Source organism: Xylocopa sonorina, chromosome 4 (genome assembly GCF_050948175.1).
Source record: "Xylocopa sonorina isolate GNS202 chromosome 4, iyXylSono1_principal, whole genome shotgun sequence".
Classification (NCBI taxonomy): Eukaryota; Metazoa; Arthropoda; class Insecta; order Hymenoptera; family Apidae; genus Xylocopa; species Xylocopa sonorina.
The window spans coordinates 9,271,701-9,294,424 of record NC_135196.1 but is presented as its reverse complement, the minus strand read 5'-3'; the positions used below and the strand labels follow the sequence as shown (position 1 = coordinate 9,294,424).

Sequence of the window (22,724 nt, the reverse complement as noted above, 5' to 3'; positions counted from 1 at the left end):
CCTTCAATCTACGCGAACAGTTTCAATTAAGGGCCCGAAATTTGTTTCCTCTAAAATGTTTCTCGAGCTTCGCTGGCGCAAAATTGTCAAAGGAAGAAAGAACAAACGTATACGAAAATCGAATCTGAAAGATGATCGTTCAAATGATCTGGAATTGCGAAAATATTATTCAATTTTGGATGCCATCACAGCGCTCTTCCTCTGAATGAGAAATTCAAATAGAAATTGCAATACCAAAGAATATACCAATTTTTCCTGGAAAAAATTTAAACAATTCTTCATCGTCCTCCTCGTTTTTTTATCTGTCTCTTTCTACTCAAGGAGAAAAAGCTTCAAGAAACAAAAATTATCTTTTACTGCATATGATTATACGATATACCAAATTCATGCTAAAAATCGTTTACATTACCATCTACGCTAAACATCGAACCAATCGTAATACTTTACTACCAAAGATTACAATTTGAAAAATATTCAGGACAAATGAATCCGAAGATACCGTACGTCGTTCTCGAGCCATCCAAAGAATCGATCAAGAACAAAATCGAACATGCACACTCAAAATATCATACCGGAAGGAGAAATCAAGACGCATCAATAGCTCACCCACCCCCATCATCGTTTCGCACTGTGTTCACAAAAAGCTTTAGGATCGAACATGAAAACGAATTCCGCTCGCAGTATTAACATGACCATCCGTTTGCACGGCAAAGGTTGAGAGTCACGGCGATGGAGAAGTCCGTGTGTTTTTAACCCTTTGCGAGAAATTCACGCCGCGAAGACGTCGAGAAAGCAGTGTCTCGGCTGATGGTTCGCAGGGGAGGCGGCGTACGGTCAAAAGTTCCGCGGCCACCACCGGTTTCGTTTTTCACCCCTTTTCTTTCGCGCCGGTGACTCTTAAGCGGCGAGCGACCGAGAAAACCCGCGACTCAACGACGATTCCGCGTGGCCACGCGCGCGCTCCGCTAATTATTTAATTATTTATTTACCGTGCTCATTCCGCCGGATTATACCGCCGGCAAGTTTCATTCTTTATCGCGCCCCTATTAGCATGCAACCGGCCCGCCTATATCCGGCTACCTGCCCGACTAATTGTTTACTAAGCGGCCCTTTGCTCCCCGACCTTTTCGCGCTAATCAGCGTAGCCACGGTTTAAACAACTTCCGGCGAGTTTATTCGACACCACCGACACACGGCCATTCCTTATTCATGCGCGGACAATTGCCCGCGTCCCTGTAAAGAACCGCGCGAATCGCTTTGCGCAACACCTTCGACCGCGTATACCAATGACAACAATTGCAGACTGGCTATCGTACGAGTGCATCGTTTCTCTTTATGCGAGAGGGTAATGGGACCAAGAGTTCTGACGATGACCTAGATTCAAATGGAAAAATGTGTACCTATGTATACGTCACTGTCACTGAATAATTTGTTGATAAGTTTTGGTAAATGTCTGCGAACCTAATTTTTGTGCCTAGGAGATACAATATCGGATCGTGAAAATATTGACATAAAACCATGCTTTATTTGTTTGAAATGTTAACGATATTAGCAATTTGACTTTATAGTGAGCTTCTAATTAGGTAATTTAAGTGTTGCGGTTTATAATATTAGAGTCAGTGAGACGCTGAAGTGGAGAACAAAAATTGAGGCGTTTATGATTAGATATAGTAATTTTTTAATGTTCAAACTTGATACTAATATACCTCAGATGCTTTAGTATACACTTAGAAAAATGTTTGGATCTGATATTAACGAAAGCTGAAGAAACGATCCTTTATTTTCGAGATACAGATTTAGGATTGAAATGTGCTTAGCAATCTAGATTTCCTAACAGATTATATCATCTTTTCCTAAAATCCTAAATTTCCTAAAAGTTTCGCTCGTTAAAAAAATTCCATTTCTACGACAGAACACCCTTCAAAATAGCTATTCTCTATTCTATTTTGAAATAACAATTATCAACGCTACAAAATTAATTCGATCATTTACCTATTGATAAGACATTAGTTGCCGTGTCAATTTCATTTTTCCAACAAAAATAATTTCATTCACCCGCGTGTCCAATTTATATTTCACGATCAAGGATACTAAAATCAGTGAAAAAGAGCAGTAGATTAAATCGGCACGTAATTGCCGTTATTAAATAATTATTCCACGTAGAAATTAATATAACGAAATATTAATACCGCATGCGAAGCTTATCGGAAAATTGAACATAAGAATGTAAATTATTCGCGAGCCTGTTATTTTCGATAATTTGCCGCGGAGGCAATTGAATGAAAGTGGAAATAATTAAAAGTGGTTGTGTCAACGAAAGAGAAATTAATGGTTTGATTGATGGGGCGGTTTTAATAATTTTATGAAGCGCGAATATCTCGTTCATTCAAACAAACTCAATAGCATTAATGAGCGTGTCGTTCTCCTCAACGGATGGTAAAATATTTCGTGGCTGGGAACAAACGTAAAATTTTGCGGCGCACCCGTTAAACCGATATCATTGTGCAGAAATTATTTGATCGAAAATTAACGTTTACTTCCGATCACGGTCATAATAAATTATTTGTACAACAATCGTTCGGTTTAATTTGGACACCTTGCTTTTCCCGTTACATTATCAATATTATATGCTTTCCAATATTTAATATTCATGCAATTGGCATAAATTAATCGCACATTCGTCTTTTGCACGAAATATGAAATGTCGGCGACTCTCGGACATAATTCACCTAAAAAATATTACGCAAACGCGACCGAATAAAATTCTAATTGTAACCGTTCGCAATCTTCAACAACTGTAACCAAAAACAGTACCAATAAAGATTTTTAACATTATTACGATTACTTCTATATTTCCTACAAATTGAACATTCCATATTCTTCCTTAAATTAAACGTTACACATTCCTCTTCGTTTTTATTCCATATACTGCCACATCGTAACTGAGACACGTGTCAAATTCGTAACAAAACGCACGTGAAAATAATCTGGCTGACCAACACAAAGAATGCAGAAAGAATTCAACCCCCCCAGCTACACTCTTCCTCTAGTCTAGACTCGATGATTGCGCGGTGACCTAGCTGCAGCTGGACCAACATCTGCCGGACCGGTTGGTCATCTCGCGCGATGTCCAGCACGCAACGGAACTTTCCATCTTCTTTTTTTTTGTTTGCCATACCGGTCCATCGACTGGTCCACCAGGATGCTGGAAGAATCCCCGTACGTTCGCGACCAGTCCGTCCAGTTCCAGCCACCCCTTGGCAAAGAGGGAGAGGACTGGTTTTTCGGAGGCCGTATCTCTTTTTCGAGCATCGCGTCTTCGCGTGGAACGCGGAATCCGCGTGAACAGTTCGCATTGTGCCAGTGAATGGGAACGATGACGAGCATTGTTTGAACAAGGTAAGTAAACTTTCGTTTGTAGTGTCTGCATGAATTTGCGTTCAGCGATAGTTAATGGAGGCATCGATAATTAACGATCGCAATCCAAATATTTGATTATCAATAATAGCGATTAGTAATTAAAGTAGGGAACCCTTAACTGGATTATTGATCAAACTTGTCGTTTCGAGTAGGAAGGATTTTTTTCAGTTGTTGGATAAATACGTGTTTTATTTTAGAAATCTGTCTAAATAATTATGCTTAACATAATACGCTCTATCTAACGTAATATGCAACAAGCGTACATTAAATAGGACTTTAATTCGATTAAAAGCTAACAGTATACGATTAATAATTGATATTTGTAATACGCGATTGGTGATTAACAATCAACATAATTAGTGACTAATCCAACAATCGACTAAATTATGTGATTTTCGATGAGATTAAGTTCTTTTAGCCGTGAGCATTAAATAATCGATCAAATTAAAAATAGTACTGTGTCGCCCAATAGTAATAGAAACTTGGAGAATTCTATATCTTTTCCTGTCCTGAACGATTTGATAAAAGAAAAATGTGAATCAATATGTAAAGTATATTCAAAAAATACGATAGTACAAGACATTTTATCAAAATATATTGATCAATGCATTTTGTCTACGGACATAATGATGGAAAGTGATTTGAATTTCATTTATAAGGAGAATCCTGCATTTCTGCATAACAAATATTTTGATGCTAAATATCTAGCTTATGAAATATACATGTGGATACAAAACTTAAATTAAAACATTTATGAATTATTTATAGTAGTAATTAATTGATGTCTAACGTTTTAGTAAGAAACAGTCGATTATCGACGAATTTCTTCATGAACCCATTCGGGAATAATAACCGTAGAAACTTACTCTGTTCTCGCGTAGGTGGCTCTAGTAAGTCAGGGGGTTGGTTTGATCAATAATTTACTCACCCCCACGTAAAAGATGGTCGCAAAATGGCAGCGTACGCCATCTCTTAGAAAACGACTGGACAGTGTGCTCCATTATTATCGTTTAATCAACAGCTACAGTTTCTTTAAATAATTTATCCAACATTTCTACCAAACAAACATCATTCTCAAATAAATTGTAAAAATACCAACATACTTTCCACTTATTCAAAATTTACGTTGAATAATTCACGTAGAATACTCTTTTATAATTTTCATCGTACAGTTCTTAAATTCTAAGAGCTGTACTTCATGAATTCAATGTTTATAATCATACCAGAACTCGTATGTATCATGCTTTTTATTGTTTGCTTAGATAGAATGACTTTTTATTCGATGTATATCTTAAAAAGCATGAATATCAATACTTGCATCAGTTATAACTTAGCTTACATGTTTAATACCACGTTTGATCGTTAACTACTTTGCCAACTGCTTGTAAATAGCAAGTACCATCGTGGATATTTAATAAATCAGCATTTGTTGATAATAATATGTAGCAGAGAGCGCAATTTTGGAATGTCCTAATATCAGTTTTATTGATCTCGAATTATAATTGACTTTCTACCCATTATAAATAACTTTGATCTTTCTTCTCATTTAAAAAACTAAATCTACCAAGACCGTTGGCAGAAAATTATCAATATTATGGATAATCTTGGATCAGAAAAAGGCAGACTTATCATCTGCGGCCAATCACTGGATAGATATCGGTTATCAACGTTGCGTCTGGCGCGGGTTTTCTTCGACCCCTAATTCGGGGAAAGTGGCATGGCGTAGACGTCGAGATTAATTTAGTTGAAGTCGGTCAATCTTAAGACGACAGCTGCTGCTGAAGGAATCCATTAGTAGGCTTATGGCGTCGGCATCTTTCCTGGGGTAGTCGGCACCACCCCCTGAACGCCGCTAGAACTCCGCTTTTGTTCGAGATAATAAGCCACCATTGTTGAGATAGGTGGATCCGTCCAACGACCTTATTGTCCATCGACCCGCTTTGCTTCGAATATTCGCGATAAGAGTGAAATTCTCACCGAGTCGTGAACCAACGAAACCAGCACGCCTCACTGTCCAACCGCTCGTTTTCGAGCTGCTATCCGCCATGCGAATCGAAAAAGGTTCCACGAGTGGACCAACAGACGGATCACGATCTTTCAAAGAGTATTCTCTCGAGTATGTGAAGAACGAAGTTCTTTTTTTCACTCGGTTATTTTATTCTGTTATTCTGTCTCGAGTGATTATAGAATATGATAGCAGTATGGCTAAATAAATGAGAACGTAGCCTTAACTAAATTTGTATAAACCTTATCGCCTAAATAAAAGAATGTATGATTCCTTGTTAAAAGGGAAATGTAATATTCCTGGGAATTATTAATTTGCATGCATCGTCGAGGTACAGAAACAATAGACTCGGACGCGTACTAACGTACAGTTACAGGATTTTCTAGGAGCCCAATTAAGCCGGAGAGAGAACGGCTTGTTTAGGATTTTCAGGACCACGTGGATTTGCTGGCTATACATTAAGCACTAAACGTGTATTGGATCGCGCCGAAGAGATCTCGTCGGACCCCGTAAATATCTAACAACAGCGACTACATTTAGATATTTCTCAACAAAAGCAAATGAAATCGTAACTAACTTGAATCATATACTTCAACTCGTTAATTATAAAATAAATTAATTCCGATGAGAAGAGCCCCTGTCATAAAAAAAATCACAAAGACGCAATCGTATATCCTAAACGTTTAATCGAGAAACGTAGAGAACCGCAACGATGCTCATCGCGAGAACGCAAGAACACAAACGGTCCGCGCTGAGAAAAGCTCAGCGCCGTGCGATAGCTACGAGGCAAGCCTTGGCTCGTGGAACGGTACTACACCCCCAGGAACAAAGTTATATCGGCTCGTACTGGTAACGTGGAGTGAGACCGTAGTAAGGAAGGAGGATGGAGAGACGGGGGAGGTAGGGGTGTGGGTGGTGATACGGCATAGCCCGTTCCTGAGGGAGCGGCGAAGTTCGGTGATTACCTAGGACTCTCCTAGGAACGGAGAGTTTCGTACTTCGGCCGTGCGCTGGCTTCAGCAACCTAACAGTCGAGCAAAGTAACTAAGGTTATTCGGAGGTACGCAGGAAGGTGGATAAGGAGAGAGTTCCGGGCCCGGGCCTAAGGGATGCACTGTCGATATCGTGAGCGTCTGCATCAAGATATCCTCAGTTGAATGATCGTACCCACGAGATTCCTGGCTGCCTCCTGATCGAGCCCGCACAACCCCACCGCATCCAGGATTTTCATAATTGGAATCGCGCGCGAATCGAGATGCATGGCCACCCCTTTGTGAACCGCTTCCGGAGAAAACTTGGGTACGTCAGACGTGATATAAACTAGACAGTAATCAGTGTTCCCTTCTTTCAAGGAATAGATCGATTTAAGAAAAAGCTTCCTTCTTTTTTTTATTTAATTTTATTGTTCGCGATTTTTTCGTTCTTTTAATCGATTTAAAAGTTCTTTTACCTGTTATATACGATTTTAAAATAATTGTTTTCCCCATTATGGAAAATGTTTTAGAACTTGCATCACTTGCAAGGTTCTCGAATAGCCGTTTAATTAAAAGTATGAACCTCGCTGCTTTCAAGTTTCATAAGTGGAAGTCCAATTGTAAAGGATGAATAATCTCTCTTTATTAAGCCATTCAAGCTGCTTGTTGGAAGTGATGAGATATTGATGGAACGTTTAGGTACATGTAACGCAATGGATACATGCAATTTATGTTTATTTCTTTCAAGCTCATAAAGAAGGGATATATCCATCAAATTTTTCTTCATATTTTCAATATTCAAATAATAAATGATAGAATAAAAAAGAAAGTCTTCTTACGAATATTCCACATTATTCTAACCAAACACAAGTTTCACTGACAAAATATCGATGTATATTCTCACGGCGTATTTCGTCGCCGGCACCATAAATGGTCCCCAGCGATCTCGGATGAAAAAGACACGCAACTCTCGCGGGTCCAATTTCCGTGGACTTCAAAGGGTACGAAATATCGTAAGGACAGGACGTCGTAATAACCATAATTCAATATGGCTGTTAAGATGGTAGGCAGTTCGAGATGGTCTACGCTACGTGGCTCGATAGGGTTGGGAAGACCTTCCCACTCATTCTCCACTGTACCCCGCATCCTCGATACAGATGCTATCTAAGAAGAGAAATCCGGGGTCTACCATTGTTCTCTGACTAAGAGATCTCGATGCTTCAGCCCGGGTGCACCGATACACCTTAAACTTCGAACAAACTTTGCCTAACCGCCAAGTCCTTGTTACAATGAGGCTATTAATCCTTTGAATCGCAGCCTATTAGTTTTTAATGCGAACGAATGCTGTGATCTTCGAGATTCCTACGTCCTCTTTGAGTAAGGAATAAAATGTTTGTACTTGACGACAGATATTTATAACAAAAATGTAGTAAAGGAGCGGCAAAAAACAAAATGAAAAAATATTATTCTCGATACTATTCTCTCTTCGAAACTGTACGTCAATCAATTTATTCTCCACTTACGCGTAGTTACATCTCGTCAAGTTTCTTTTACAATTCTTAGCTCTTAATAAATAGCCAATCCTTTCCCTCATTTTTTCATTGAAAGGTAATCAATACTCGTTGAACCCACTGCCTTCACAGCAATTTCTTCCCGTTGTACATAAAGAGTAAAAATCAGTCAAATTGCACGTGCAATTTCTGCACATTTCTATTAAATTAAAAACCCTCCCGATTACTCGCTAATGAATGTTATTTGTCATCATTCGCAACAACGAAGTTCCGAGAAAGTGAACAATTTTCTCGTTTAGTACTTTCATACAAATAATACTTCAACATTCGCAATCAATTCGATCAATTGGACCACGTTCCGTAAAGAGAAACCAGTCTTCTAAAATTAAAAAAAAAAAGTAACTTCAAAGCTTAATGATACTATTTCATTTCTGAACCAATGTGTTATTATCAGACATCACGTGTATAGTACATATCAGTCTATATTAAAACTAATTATAATTATATCGGAAATACTTTCTACAGAACGAGATTCAATTGATAAAGAAAAAGAAGGAAATAATAAATTGATAGCTTTTGCAAAATTAATAGCCCCAATGCTGCGTATCATTACATTATACACCAGATTCCTCCAAGACGAGCGAACCACCCTTCCATCAACTCATCAAGCCTTTAGGACGATGGATTTGGGACCCCTTGGAACCGCGTCTGGTCGGCCATATTTTTACGCGGCTGGCAAACTGGAAGTGGGATGAAATCGTTTTGATCGGAGAGAAAGCAAGATGCTGTATGGAGGGTGATGCTCGTGCGGCGTTCGGAGATGGTGAGGGGTCACCCAATCAACCCCCGGCAAGCCGCGTCTTACCCTCTCTACAAAGTTATCTTTCTTGTCCCTGCCCTGAGCAGAGTTAGAGCACCCTCGAAATTCCCAACTATTGACCGAACCACTCCAGACCATTGCTACGATCAATCGGCACTTGTGTTGGTAAGAAAGGCGCAATATGAATTTCATGTTCCGATTAAATTCTCCTCGCGAACGAGTGACGCGAACGAAGGGAAACATTTCATATCGCGGAAAATGGAAATACACTCGGTTGGTTCGTAAGTGATAGACGCTTATTTATATCTTACATCTATTCGTTTGTAGTAATGTGGGAAAAATGTATTATTTCTCTGGAGTATTTGCCATAAAATCACATAAATATAAATTAGAAAATACAGATCTGTTTGAAATGAATAAAGACTGCAAGTGGAGCGATGGGAACTAAAAAGTGCAATTCTCTTAGCGTTAATTTTCATACACCTACTCGAAGTGAATCACAAAGCGCCTACAAAATTTCACAGTCCCACACGAGGAACGGTACCTACTTTCCAAGTACTTTCGAACAATTTTAGCGTAATGCTTTCGATTACGGAGCTGTCGAATTTCCACGGCTAATCAACAAGAGTACCTAAGCTCGAAACGATAATACCGGACCCATTCCAGAAGTCGAATGCAAAGTTATCTCATATAAACTTCTACCGTGTCCCGCTTCGATGTAGCCGTTGCGTTTTATTAATCTCGTTAAACTTTACAACTTCTATTGTACGTCCCCGATATAAAGTTTTCTATCTTATATTACTGAATTAAAGTTGACGCAACCGTAGCGGCCAATTTTTCACTCATGGAACAAGTCGAGGACTTAAATTATTTTTGTCATTTACTTTCATCACTTGGGTTGTTATTTAAATATAAAAATATTTCGACCCTGGTAACACCATTCAATATTGGAAACAGGTTTTCTATGCTACACTCTATAACTGGAATTTTGTTTATTTTTAAGCAAAAAATTATCTTTGATTGTACGTGCTCAAAATTAATTTGAATAATAATCTCAATAAAGTACTAATTCACAAATTAATCTATGTACCAGCATTATCTAAAGAATTCTCAAATTTTAATCAAGACTGGACACCCTCTGTGTCAAAGGGATGAAGACGTGACACTGTGGTACAGACAACGCGCATAATCATTGGCAGGACGAAATCATGATGACCAAGGAACGGTGATTCGTCGGAGCGTCGATAATTCAGGCCTATCTACTAGCGTCTCTAATTTCCTTGATATTCGCGTCGAAGGGTCCTTACGGTCGAGGAGCCTAAGGATGCCAGAAATACCTATGCGAAGGCAAAAGCGCCTTCCATGACAGGCCTGCAGGATGGAGTTGTATTAATTTCATATCCCTTCCGCCGTCCAACAGGAACGACTACGTTCAATCGTCTATTTATTGCCGACATATTCAATCTCGCGCCGTCTCCACGAGGTATCGCCTAGATGCGGAGGAGTGGCAACTGGCTATTAATTTTGATTAGTCTCTTCTAAGGATCCTTGATTGGAACCAGGATTGCGACCCACACCTGCACACGAGCGCACCTACACCGGCACCACGCGAGAAAGTACTCGATTCAGGCGATAGCGTACGGTGATTAGCAATTTCTTGCTTAATTGAAGGTGAACAATCGAACAAAGCCTGTTATTTACGGACTTTTGAAGGAATCTGTTTTTTTTTTTTCTTCAATTTGTAGACGTCGCGCAGGCAACGACAAGTAAAATAAATTCACTAAGAATTTTGAACATTTGGTTAATAAAATTTTAATAGAAACCAACATAAACTACTAAATGCTAAGACGTTCTATATAAAAAGACAATTTTAAACAGTTGAACTATGAAGTATCGATAAAAAACTACGGCTGCACGTTTGTTGAAGTGAAATTTGGCCACGTTCCTGTGTATGGCGCAGAGTAAATGTAAATGCTTATGGGGATACTAAATGTAGAGTGCAGTAATGGTAAGTTTACGACCGCGACAGTTTACAAGTGGCTCGCGAAGTCACTTGATTCACCGGGCAATTAGTGCCTCCGACGGTTTGCATTTTAAATGAACTCTAAACTCTACCGCAACTGCGATTTCCCTCAATAAAATCATACCCTCCTCCATCTTAGATGAAACGAATATCTTTTAATCATTATTCAATCATTAACTAATCGAACGCAGATATTGATTCTTATTCTACGATCACATGATAGTGAACTCACTGTCGCTTACGTAATAGTAGTACCACGTAGAGGTACAGAAAATAATTACGCATCATATCGTCGATATGATCACCACAAACACCCTCCGTTGAAATCATTTAAAAAAACGTTCGAAGAATCCATTTCATCCCTGCCCCTTTCCTAATTAAACGGAATCTCAATAAGAGTTTGTGCTCGAGGAACAAGGTGAAATTTCCTCCGCTACGCCCAGCGAATAAAATGCGCAAGTTAAACGCGACCTATTAACGAAATCGAGTCGGTTCCTTGGCTGTTAGCCGTGGATGCACTCCATACTGAACCGCGTTAAGGAATTTGCGGTCCAAGTTGCTTTGCTATCCGAGATGGAGAAATCTTCCACCCTATAGCACCCAATCCAGCCCCTTTCCTTCGGCCTCGGCCACCCCCTCGCCCCCTCCCCGCTCCCCCGCGCCAGTTTACTTCAGCCCTGATCATCCGTGGCCCCAGTCACCCCAAGGCTAGTTTCTCCGTAGAACCCTTAAGCTCAACTATCCGCAGAAGTTGGAATCTGTACGTACCTATTCCAGGACGGAGCTACAAACTCACCCCTTCTTCTCTCACGGAGCGGCACCCTTCGTTCGGACTTGAACGCTCCACGGTACCGGTTCGAGCTGTATTAGCGTCCAGTAGAAGGGATGAAGGGGCCTCGAGCTGGAGATAATCGGGCCAACAGACGGAAACTGAAACAAAAAACGATACAGATACATTTTCGGCGGGATTGAAAAAATTCGCAAGTTGCTGCAGTGGAGATCGACGAAGGAAACATTGGAAAAGGTCAGTTGTAGTTGATAAGGCAATCAAGGGTTGGGAATGTGGACAAAACAGTGAACACTGTTCTTTCGAATCGTCGCATTATTGAATATTTTTAAAAAATTTGTACGTTCTGTAAGGGTAGTGGAAGTATGGAGAAATGATTCTAACGTTCGTTCATCTTACTTCGCAACATTGCCACATTTGCTGGAATTTATTCCGGTTTTAGTAACGACATTCTCATCACCCTAATCGCGAGACCGGTCTGTTGGAACCTGTTAGACGAATCTCAAATCTCTAACTACTCTTTTCCAAACTGACCATAAACCAATTCCTTCAAACATTCTGAACAATAAACATTCAGTCAGCATTTTATTCACTTGAGAATACGTGCACTAGACATTTCGAACTGTCATCAATATAATCTCAAATTTCAGTAATACTTTTCATCGAATTTATTTTAAATGTAACTTTCCAATCCAATTGTGAAACTAAAGTTAAAAACTATTTGTAATTCTAAATAGTCTCACATCATGAAAATGCTCACGAAGGGTAACTGCAAAGTAGAGCCAATATTGATTCTACAAAGGACCGCCGGAAGGCAAATTTTGCGAATCAAGATTGAATCGTAGAAGCGTATTAGAGAAGAAACGAATCAGCAGGCTGTAAGCGAAGGAGAAAGCAAACTCGGTAGATAAATCAGTCGAGATGAACCAAAGACAGGCAGAAGTTTCGCGATGGAGGGGCATTTAGATTACGGAGTCGACGGGAATCTCCGTCGTCGAGAAATTATGGATGCCGATTGCTACATCGATCCAGCAATTTCACGGAGACCGCCAATTTCCACGTGATCTTCGTCCCCGTTGCCGTCCGTCCAATATTAATTAACCTTAAGCTACGAAGACCCGCGAGATTCGAGACTTGCGCGAGCAAAGGTCCTGAGGGAGCTGCCTTGGAAGTGTACTTAAACAGTTAGCGATCCAACCCCGTTTAAGCACAATATTGCTTTCTTCTTGCGTGCAGCCAGTGCGTATCGTAAAAAAAAAATCAACCTTAGGTTTCTACGGTATCAATTCAACTCGAAAAGTTTCCAAATTTTAAAACTATAATTTCTTCCAACTGAAATTAATTTCAAGCACTGTATGCGTAAAAGAATGTTTCATCGTATAGAAAAAACGATTCTAGATAATTCGCGATGCACAATGACGATATTAATCAGATCCACAAGGCAGCTACATCTGAAGAGGACGCAATTAAACTCGATAGGGATGCAAGGAGGGACAGAAGAAACAGGGTGCACGGAAAGTCGTCCCGCGAGGCAGACCGGAACAGGTTCACCCCGTACGTTGGGGTGAATCCGGTGCATCAGAAACGTGGCCACGGTTCGCGGTCCTTTGTCGGACTTACGCCCTCCTGAGAACGCGGAAAGCCGCGCGGAAGGAGGATCTTGGTTAATCTTACTAATCTTCGCTGGTCGCTCCGACCTCGAACGGCGAAATGGCAGAACGGCCCGTCGAAAACCACGGCCTAACGACATTACAGATCCCCCAATCAGCGCGAAGACCGGATAAAGGACGTACAACATGCTGTGCTTAATTTCATTGAGCCGTTTGAAGCGAGCGTAACGTCTCTTCAGATTGTCGGTGCACTAAGGATCGTAGTCAATGGACGACGCCATTGAACGCGTTCGTGGTGTACTTTTAGTTGTTTGCGACCTAATATACGATTCTGAATACCAAGCGTTTCTGATTTGACATTTACGTCAACTTAACTATATACAAATACAGGGAACTTCTTGTTGCGATAAGAGTTTAAATACTTGCAAGTGAGACCTCGATTCTAAGAACACTTGCGTTCTTACAAGATTGCAACTACTAAACATAGTCTATTATCTCTTATTTGGTTTACACAACAGTTCTTGGAATCAGCTCTTTGTTTATCTAAATGGTACTTAAGAAGATTACTAATTACGCTTTCCGTATTGAACAATTTGGAGCATAATAAAGTTATGCTCGTGTAATAATTTCAGAAAATTGTATTTGAACGTTCAAATGTGGAACGAATATTTGGGATAAAATATTTTTACTGTTTTATTATAGAACTAAATTCAATCGTACTCCGATCTGAAAGCAGAGATGGCAGCAAATGAGCCAATATTAAATTTTTGCCAAATTGTAACACCAATTAGTACTACAACATCAGAATTGATCGTAGCATCGTAACATCAAGGGTCTTAGTTTTTGCTTAGCTTTGGAAGTTGTCCACAGTAAATTAGACGGGTTTATCAGCTCGTGGGTTCTCAAGCACAGAACAGAATGAGGGAAGCAAGCTGTTTTTGCACGACTCTCTGCAAAGTTTTAGAGAATACTACAATTTAAACTGTTCCGAAAGCTCGGTCTAAACAACTTCGACCATCTACGAATTTCCTTTATCGAACGTATCCACCTACATGTCTCCAAACACACTACGACTACGTTATGCATTCGTATACCATTGCATTTGCTTTAACATTGATTATTCAGCTTCAAGAATATGAAATTGTAATAATTTTACATAAAATTTAAAAAATCTCCAACAACATGTTGCGAGATGTGATTACGAAGTCCTGACGTCTACAATATGAAACGATAAACTATTCAGAACACACTAATACTTTCAATTAAATATCTCTGAGTTATTTCCAGTTCGTATACTATATTTCAACATTACACTATCCATTTACTGTAATGGTGGTATAAATAAAGAATCATGATTATTCGAAATACAAACTTTGACCATTTTCAATCCTTATAATTTTGTAAGAATATTGCATTGAAATCGCAAATAGGAACAATAAGATATTGAACGCGGACGAAAGTATTATAATATCGTCATTGTGTCGAGATTTATCTGGACTTGTTCTTTTTATAGAAAGAAACTGCAAGTTTAAAGTTATATCGCTATTGAGACAAATTAACAATGCGTACACACTATTTGAACTTACTTTTGTTTCAATATAATTGTTTGAATAAATACTAGAAGAACCTTCGCCTTATTTACATCTATATTTTTATCTAATCATTTAACTTGAAACATATTTATTTTTAAATTTTTTTTTTCGTAAATGTCTATACAATTTTTCAGACAACAAAAGAGTTTGGTTGATGAAATTACTCTAAGTAATTGATGTGTCAAAGTTTATCGACCAAAATTTCATCACAATGTACCGATAAACTCTGTTTCCCTTTTTTATTTATAACTCATATTTTCTGGCCCCCCGTGAAGATCATCTTCTTCAACGAACCGGTACTTCTCGTCAAACATCATCTTGGTTTATCATCACAATGATACGAGTACCGCAAGTCTTCAAGTAAGACCAAAATTTCTTGCAATACTTGTTCAATTTTAGAAAATCTATCTTATCTTTCGAGATATATCATTTTCATTTACAATAATATCTATACATTTATCATCATAAAATAGAATATGTTATTAAAAAGAAACACTAGCCGTATGGTCAGATATTTTATTTTTATAGAAAAGATATCTAGTAAATATGAAAACGACTGAAACGCTCAAATGATAAGAGTAATAAGTAATATCTCCTATGTATAGATAATATTTTACTTAACTGAGAAAAGCAAAGCATAAGCGTCTAGATGATCGACTACTCGTTTGAATGTGTGAATAACTCATATACGATAATATAAGAAATACGTGTATGTCGTGAGCAGAATTTCTTGTTAACCGATAGCTTACACTGACAGTACGTTCGACTACTTACTACCGGTCTTTCGGTAAATCCCTATTGATAATTGCGATATACACGCTCTAATAAACGTACAATATATATCGACTTCGAAACAGTGATTATTTTAAAAACATTTGTTCAATATATTAATACGTACAAAGCAGTGATTTCTTTTGTGATTGCAGATTTTTCGATCGAGTTATGTCGACGAACGTACGAGGTACTGTGCTATCTGGCACCCAATTAGCCAAGTAAGTTATGTATACATTATTTTAAGTCGCACAAGGCCACATTTAATTAATCGTTAAATTATAAAATTGAATCTAAGTCATATAGAAATAGTTTATCGATCTTTCATCAAAATCGTTCGTGTGAAGTATCTATCGAAACGTCAAATTAAAATTCGAATTGATTTTTAAATTACATAAAGTCGCATAGAGGTCGATAGTATTCGTTGCACTGACCTAACCTCCGAAATTTGATTGCATAAAAGTCCCTTTTTTTAAATTGTCGAGGATCTTAACCTACCTTATAAAAGCATGCTTTTTACTGTGTGAGGTTATGCATACATCTTGAAACTGTATTCTACAACCACTGAATTACTTATTAAAACACAAACACATTATATATACTTATTATTTGCACGTAAGATCTGTAATGTTTATACTGAAAAAGGATTAACTATAAACTATTCTTTATAATATGCAACCTGCGCACGCATCAGAGCGCGCCAACTTTAAACATTTAAAAGATGTGTATAGAACAGATACACGCGTGCACGCACATATTTAAATAGAATGCTATCAAATCAAAGATACAGATAACAAAATGTTGTCAGAACTTATAAAAGAACTTATAATTTTCTATTCTCTCAGGGAAATTCGAGATAGCTTGGCACAAGATGTGAAAACATTGAAAGAAAAATTGCCGAATTTTACGCCTGGTTTAGCGATTGTTCAAGTTGGTGGTAGAGAAGATTCAAATGTTTATATCAGAACAAAAATAAAAGCGGCAAGTGATATTGGTATCGTTGCCGAACATGTAAAGTTACCAAATACCACCACAGAACTAGAATTAATAAATAAAGTGAACAAACTAAACGGTGATCCAAATGTGCACGGAATTATCGTACAAATGCCGCTCGATACTGTCAATAAAATTAATTCCGATTTGATTACCGATTTAGTATCACCCGATAAAGATGTGGATGGGTAAGTTTATTTTTGGTATAATTGAATTTCTATATAAAAGATATCTACCGGGTATTATAATAAAATACATAATTAATTAATAATTACGTTAAGCTTTTTAAGCAGATGCATTTGACTGGATAGTTTCGGAAAGATTTATTATGTTACATATACGCAACACTGAACATGTTGACATAGTACTTGAAAAAAAATCTAGATACCATGACCTTTGATACAAAACATCCAGCGTTACATACTAGATTTCTAATATACATACATTATATTTCCAGATTAAACACGATCAATGAAGGAAGAATTGCTATTGGCGTCATGACGGGATTTTTACCGTGCACCCCAAATGGATGCATTGAACTTATTAAAAAGTATTACACGTGTATTACTACATGCATTAGATATTACGTATAAAAATTAACATAGAACAATTCAAATTATTTTTGCACCAGGAGCGGAGTGCCGATCGCCGGTGCTCAAGCCGTCGTTTTGGGCAGAAGTAAAATCGTCGGCACACCTGTAGCTGAACTATTAAAATGGCACCACGCAACTGTAACTGTATGTCATTCGAAAACAAAGAATCTTCCTGAAGTGGTAAGTATCGAAGCTGACACTCCACATTGTTGTCTTAGAAGAATAGAGATAAAACAGTAATAAATATGTATCTCCAGCACTTAACATTCGATTGTAATTACAGGTATCGCAGGCCGATATTTTAGTGGTTGGCATTGGCAAACCCCAAATGGTTAAGGGAAGCTGGATTAAACCTGGCGCAGTCGTAATCGATTGCGGAATCAATTACATTCCAGGTAGATATAATTGCGTATACTGCGTTCATTGATCTTACAGCTTTAGCTCACAATTACGATTTCCAACGCGATTTCGAGACCTTTCGAAATTCATCAATTTTACTTCTGCTTTATATAGTTTATATGCGCATGACGGACCTGGTTCAAATTTTCAGATGCTGCGAAGAAAAATGGACGACGTTTAGTAGGCGACGTAGATTATGAAGAAGCAGCGAAAGTGGCCTCATACATTACGCCTGTACCTGGTGGCGTTGGTCCGATGACCGTAGCTATGTTAATGAAAAACACCGTGATATCAGCTCAAAGGGCAGCAGAGAAACTATTAAACAAGAAATGGAACTTAAAACTACTAAAGATTAATCCGCAAAAGCCGGTACCTAACGATATAACGATTTCAAGGAGCCAAGAGCCAAAATCAATCATGAACTTAGCCGAGGAAATTGGTTTATTTCCCACCGAAATCAGTCCTTACGGAAGTAAAAAAGCAAAGATTAGCTTGAACGTTATAAAACGGTTGGAAAACCAACCAAATGGAAAGCTTGTTGTAGTTGCTGGTATAACACCAACGCCTTTCGGCGAGGGTAAAAGTACCACATCCTTGGGTTTGGTACAAGCCCTAACAGCGCACAAAGGAAAGAACTCGTTTGTAACATTACGACAACCTAGTCAAGGACCTACTTTTGGAGTGAAAGGCGGAGCTGCAGGCGGAGGATATTCCCAGGTATTATTAATTAAAATATTACAAATGAATTTCAAGCCAGAAAAGTTAAAAATGAAGTATACAAAATTATGAAAAAAATGCAAAGTTAATATTATTTTCAGGTCATTCCTATGGAAGAATTTAATTTGCATTTAACAGGAGATATTCATGCTGTGAGCGCAGCCAATAATCTATTAGCAGCACAAATTGATGCTCGATATTTCCATGAATCTACTCAAAGTGACCAAGCTCTTTACGATCGTCTTGTACCAACTATTAAAAATGAAAGGAAATTTTCAAAGATACAATTAAAACGTTTAGAAAAACTGGGTATCACGAAAACTGATCCAAATAGTTTAACGGATGAGGAGAAGCGGAAGTTTGCAAGATTAGATATCGATCCGGCAAACATAACTTGGACCCGAGGTATTGCAGTATGCATCTATACAAAAACGGATAAAGGGCTGCTTATGAATTAAATTTACTTATTTCAGTGGTCGATATAAATGATCGATTTTTGCGTAAAATTACCATCGGTCAGAGTCCAACCGAAAAAAATAAAATACGAGAGACATCATTTCGCATTTCTGTCGGTTCAGAAATAATGGCAATACTTGCATTATCCACGAGTGTTGACGACATGAAACAAAGACTCGGCAACATAGTAGTCGCTTTTAATAAAAGTGGAGAACCCTTAACTGCTGAAGATTTTGTTAGTACATTATTATTTGAATTAAAAAATTATAAAGGAATTTATTCAATTACTTAATAATAAACAATAATACATTTAGGGTATGACTGAAGCAATGGCAATTTTACTGAAAGATGCGATCGAGCCAACGCTTATGCAATCGTTGGAAGGAACACCGGTAATGGTTCATGCTGGACCGTTTGCAAATATCGCTCACGGTTGTTCCTCTATCGTGGCAGACACTATTGCGTTGAAATTAGTTGGATCGGAAGGTATCATAGTAACAGATAGATAATTTTTATTTCTATCTTATCAGCTAAAAAATGAAATTTGATTTCACAAACTTCTTTATCATTCATCTTCCAACTCATACACATATTATTCGGTATACAAAACACTTATTCTTGTATCTATGTATCGTTTTGTTTTGTATTTTAATATTCATAGCATCTTATCACACACTGTATCTTCTAATAGTTTTCATATTCTATATTCCAACTTTTCTATTACTACTTTCCTCCAATGTTTACATGTAACTAATAACTAATAATTTTTTACTATTACAAAAGGTATTGTAGTAACTGAAGCTGGATTTGGTTCTGATATCGGTATGGAAAAGTTCTTTAATATTAAATGTCGAACATCTGGCCATGTACCAAATGCTATTGTACTAGTTGCAACTGTTAGAGCATTGAAAATGCATGGAGGTGGACCAACAGTAACGCCGGGTTCTCCTTTAAAAAAAGCATACCTTGAGGAAAATCTGGATTTAATTAGAAAAGGTCTTCCAAATCTTCAAAAGCATATTAGTAATGGAATTAAATTTGGTGTTCCTGTTGTTGTTGCCATTAACGTTCATGCGTAAGTCTTACATAAAAGAAATTATTTGTATAAATAAGTACTTTTTACATAATAAAATTGCGTGATCTTATTCCAAGTACTGATACGCAAGCTGAATTAGAATTAGTAAAACAAGCTGCCATAAAAAGTGGTGCAGCTGATGCAGTTTTATGCAATCATTGGGCAGAAGGTGGAGCTGGTGCCATAGAACTTGCGGAGGCAGTTATCGCTGTCACGAATAAACCTAATAATTTTAAATTATTATACGATCTTAATAGTGGTATTGAAGAAAAGATTAATATTATTGCCAGGGAAATGTATGGAGCTGGACAAGTTGTTTTTGCAGATAAGGTAAACATGAACATCAATCCTATTTCTATGTAATTACATTATAATATATAAAATATAATATTATTATTAATTTAGGTTCATGAAAAAATCAAAAAGTACACTGAACTGGGATATAATAGACTGCCACTTTGTATGGCAAAAACAGCACTTTCTTTAAGTGGTGATCCTTCAGTTAAAGGTGCACCTACGGGTTTCACACTCGATATTACAGATATATTTGTATCTGTAGGAGCTGGCTTTGTAGTGCCTATGATAGGAGAAGTAAGTATTTTAAATTTTGAATTCCAAAGACATAATGTAAAATTTTATAATGTAATATTTAATATTATTTTTCTAGATCATGATGATGCCAGGTCTTTCTACAAGACCAAACGTTTATGATATGGAATGGAACAGTGTAACAAATGAAATAGAAGGTTTATTTTAAATGTATTAAACCTCTAACATTATAAACATTTCTACAGTTCGTAGTACTATTTTCTCTACACCTTAGTTACATAGTCATGATCGTTAGAATAATGTTAATTGAACACAAACATTTTATTTCTTTTTACATATGATACAATGTACATGCTTTATATGGTATATGTTGTCAACTACAACAGATTATATTTTGTATTTAAGAAGCAAATTTTACATTTGATTTTCTCAGTTTCAATCTTAAAATGGATGATAATTTAAGCTATTTTACTAATTGCCCGTAATTTTGCAGATCGTGACCTTGGATTAGTATTTACTTCTTCTGATGTAGGTGTTATTACATGCTTGTGTAACATTTTCCAAGGTGTTTTATTGAAATTCTCCATTTCAGTTTCACTATAAAATTTGCCATAATTCGAGTATTTTAATGGCAATTTATTAGCTACAGTTTCTGTTATATTTGCAGATAAATGTCTTTTAATAATTGTATCTTCTAAAGAATGAAAGCATATCGTTATTAAACGGCCATTAGTTTTTAAATATGATCCAGCAATAACAATACCATAATTAATTTCATTCAATTCATTATTCACAAAAATTCTAAGTGCCTGAAACGTTTTTGTCGCAATGTGAGAGTATCTGCCAAGTTGATCCCGTCTTTTATCACTTATTACACTTTCAACAAGTTGGGCTAATTCTTGTGTAGTTCTTAAACTTCTAAAAGTATAGCGAGCATCGATAATGGCACGGGCAATTTTCTTTGCATACCTCTCTTCGCCATAAATTCTTAAAATATGAATTAAATCTATCTCTGTTATTTTCTCTAAAACTTCAGCAGCTGTAGGTTCCTGTGGACACCTAAACCCATCCATTCTCATATCTAACGGTCCATTTTTCGACAAGGAAAAACCTCTTTCTGCGATATCAAACTGCATAGATGAACAACCAAAATCAAACAAAAATCCATCTATGCTTTTAAGATTAATTTCATATTTGCAAAATAGCTGTGGCAATTCAGAAAACCTTCCTAATAAAGGTATCACTTGTCCAGGATATTTTTCTGATAAATTTTGTGCATATTGATGTGCAACAGGATCTCTATCCAATGCAAATATTTTTACATCAGCTGAAGATTCTAGAATTTTTGTAGTATGTCCACCAGCACCAAATGTCATGTCTACAAAAATTTTTCCTGGCGAAGGATCTAAATATTGTAACACCTCATTGACCATAACTGGTAAATGAGGTGCATTTTGATTGATATTATCTGTTTCATGTAACGTTTGACTATATTTTCTACTACCTTTCACACATGTTAAGTCATTATGACTCGAAAATAAATAATGTACACTTCGTTTAAAGTATTTCATATAGCAATGTCTATATATACGAGATATGTCACTTTTTAGAATCTTTCTCAACATTTTTCCTGGATAGTCTCGAAAATGTACGTGAGAAGAATCCTCTTGAATCTTCTTCGATAATCTTCAATGCTTCCGGCGAAAGCATTAAATTGCACTGTTCCCTCGTTAGTCCAGTCGCAGAATTCGAAAACGTACGTTTGTACATTTGCCCATAATGATTCGAACAAATTCTCTTTAAACTCTTATAATAACGATCGCACTCTTCACGATTTACTTCGCTAGCTTCACCTTTTGCAAATGCAAGTTTTAATTGATCACGAATATGTTGGGCTAGATCTCTAAAATCATTACGAATTATAATTACATTTCGAAATAATGATTATTGTAATTAATTGCTAAATCAACAGAAAATTTTGATATAACAAAATATCCGATCAATTTCTCACAGAACGCATTAAAACAGTGAAACTAACCTCAAAGTAAGTTGCGAGAAAAACAAAGCTACAAACGTATGAAATGTATGAAACTTCTTAAAAAAGGGACTACTCTAAAAGTAATTAAATCGATTTTATTTAATGAAATTACCTGCCAGGTTTCGAATTATCCAATGGCCAAGACTCTAATAATTTCATATAATTTCTATACGTACCCATGATAATGGTAAGGTAGATAGAAGACCGATATATGGAAGAGAAATTTGTCACCATTCGATAAATCCACGGTATATAGTACTGCAACTCTCCTTGGTGTTGGCCAAAATGGTTTAGTTCGCATGCGTGAACTAAATTGCCCCGTGACGCCACCTCTGACTTATCAACACTGACGTCAATGGCGTCGACGTAGAGTTGCACTACTGCATACTGC

General features: G+C 37.2%; 3 protein-coding genes across 3 annotated transcripts; 1 reads left to right on the top strand and 2 right to left on the bottom strand.

Moving 5' to 3' along the window:
* Positions 1-15,076: 15,076 nt before the first annotated feature.
* Positions 15,077-21,549, top strand: Pug (pug C-1-tetrahydrofolate synthase, cytoplasmic). Its single transcript, XM_076894217.1, has 14 exons — positions 15,077-15,102; positions 15,669-15,734; positions 16,359-16,694; positions 16,964-17,056; positions 17,138-17,279; positions 17,383-17,494; positions 17,650-18,215; positions 18,317-18,620; positions 18,689-18,906; positions 18,986-19,157; positions 19,455-19,746; positions 19,824-20,076; positions 20,152-20,337; positions 20,414-21,549. The coding sequence occupies exons 1-14, from the start codon at positions 15,077-15,079 to the stop codon at positions 20,501-20,503; spliced, it is 2,856 nt and encodes a 951-aa protein (XP_076750332.1). The 3' UTR covers positions 20,504-21,549.
* LOC143423123 (putative methyltransferase-like protein 15 homolog) lies at positions 20,475-21,920 on the bottom strand. The gene has a single exon (XM_076894218.1). The coding sequence runs from the start codon at positions 21,918-21,920 to the stop codon at positions 20,754-20,756; it is 1,167 nt and encodes a 388-aa protein (XP_076750333.1). The 3' UTR covers positions 20,475-20,753.
* Positions 21,895-22,563, bottom strand: LOC143423124 (ubiquinol-cytochrome c reductase complex assembly factor 2-like). Its single transcript, XM_076894219.1, has 2 exons — positions 22,446-22,563; positions 21,895-22,198 (listed from the first exon to the last, which is right to left on the bottom strand). The coding sequence occupies exons 1-2, from the start codon at positions 22,511-22,513 to the stop codon at positions 21,895-21,897; spliced, it is 372 nt and encodes a 123-aa protein (XP_076750334.1). The 5' UTR covers positions 22,514-22,563.
* Between the last annotated feature and the right edge of the window lie 161 nt (positions 22,564-22,724).

Bases quoted from the DNA above. Each gene is read 5' to 3' on its own strand.
- Pug (XM_076894217.1), top strand. From the start codon at position 15,077: ATGATACGAGTACCGCAAGTCTTCAA. The intron at 15,103-15,668 runs GTAAGACCAAAA...TTGTGATTGCAG, and splicing joins CGAGTACCGCAAGTCTTCAA to ATTTTTCGATCGAGTTATGT. The intron at 18,216-18,316 runs GTATTATTAATT...TATTATTTTCAG, and splicing joins CAGGCGGAGGATATTCCCAG to GTCATTCCTATGGAAGAATT.
- LOC143423124 (XM_076894219.1), bottom strand. From the start codon at position 22,513: ATGGGTACGTATAGAAATTATATGAAATTATTAGAGTCTTGGCCATTG. The intron at 22,199-22,445 runs GTAATTTCATTA...TAATGATTTTAG, and splicing joins GATAATTCGAAACCTGGCAG to AGATCTAGCCCAACATATTC.
- LOC143423123 (XM_076894218.1), bottom strand. From the start codon at position 21,920: ATGTTGAGAAAGATTCTAAAAAGTGACATATCTCGTATATATAGACAT.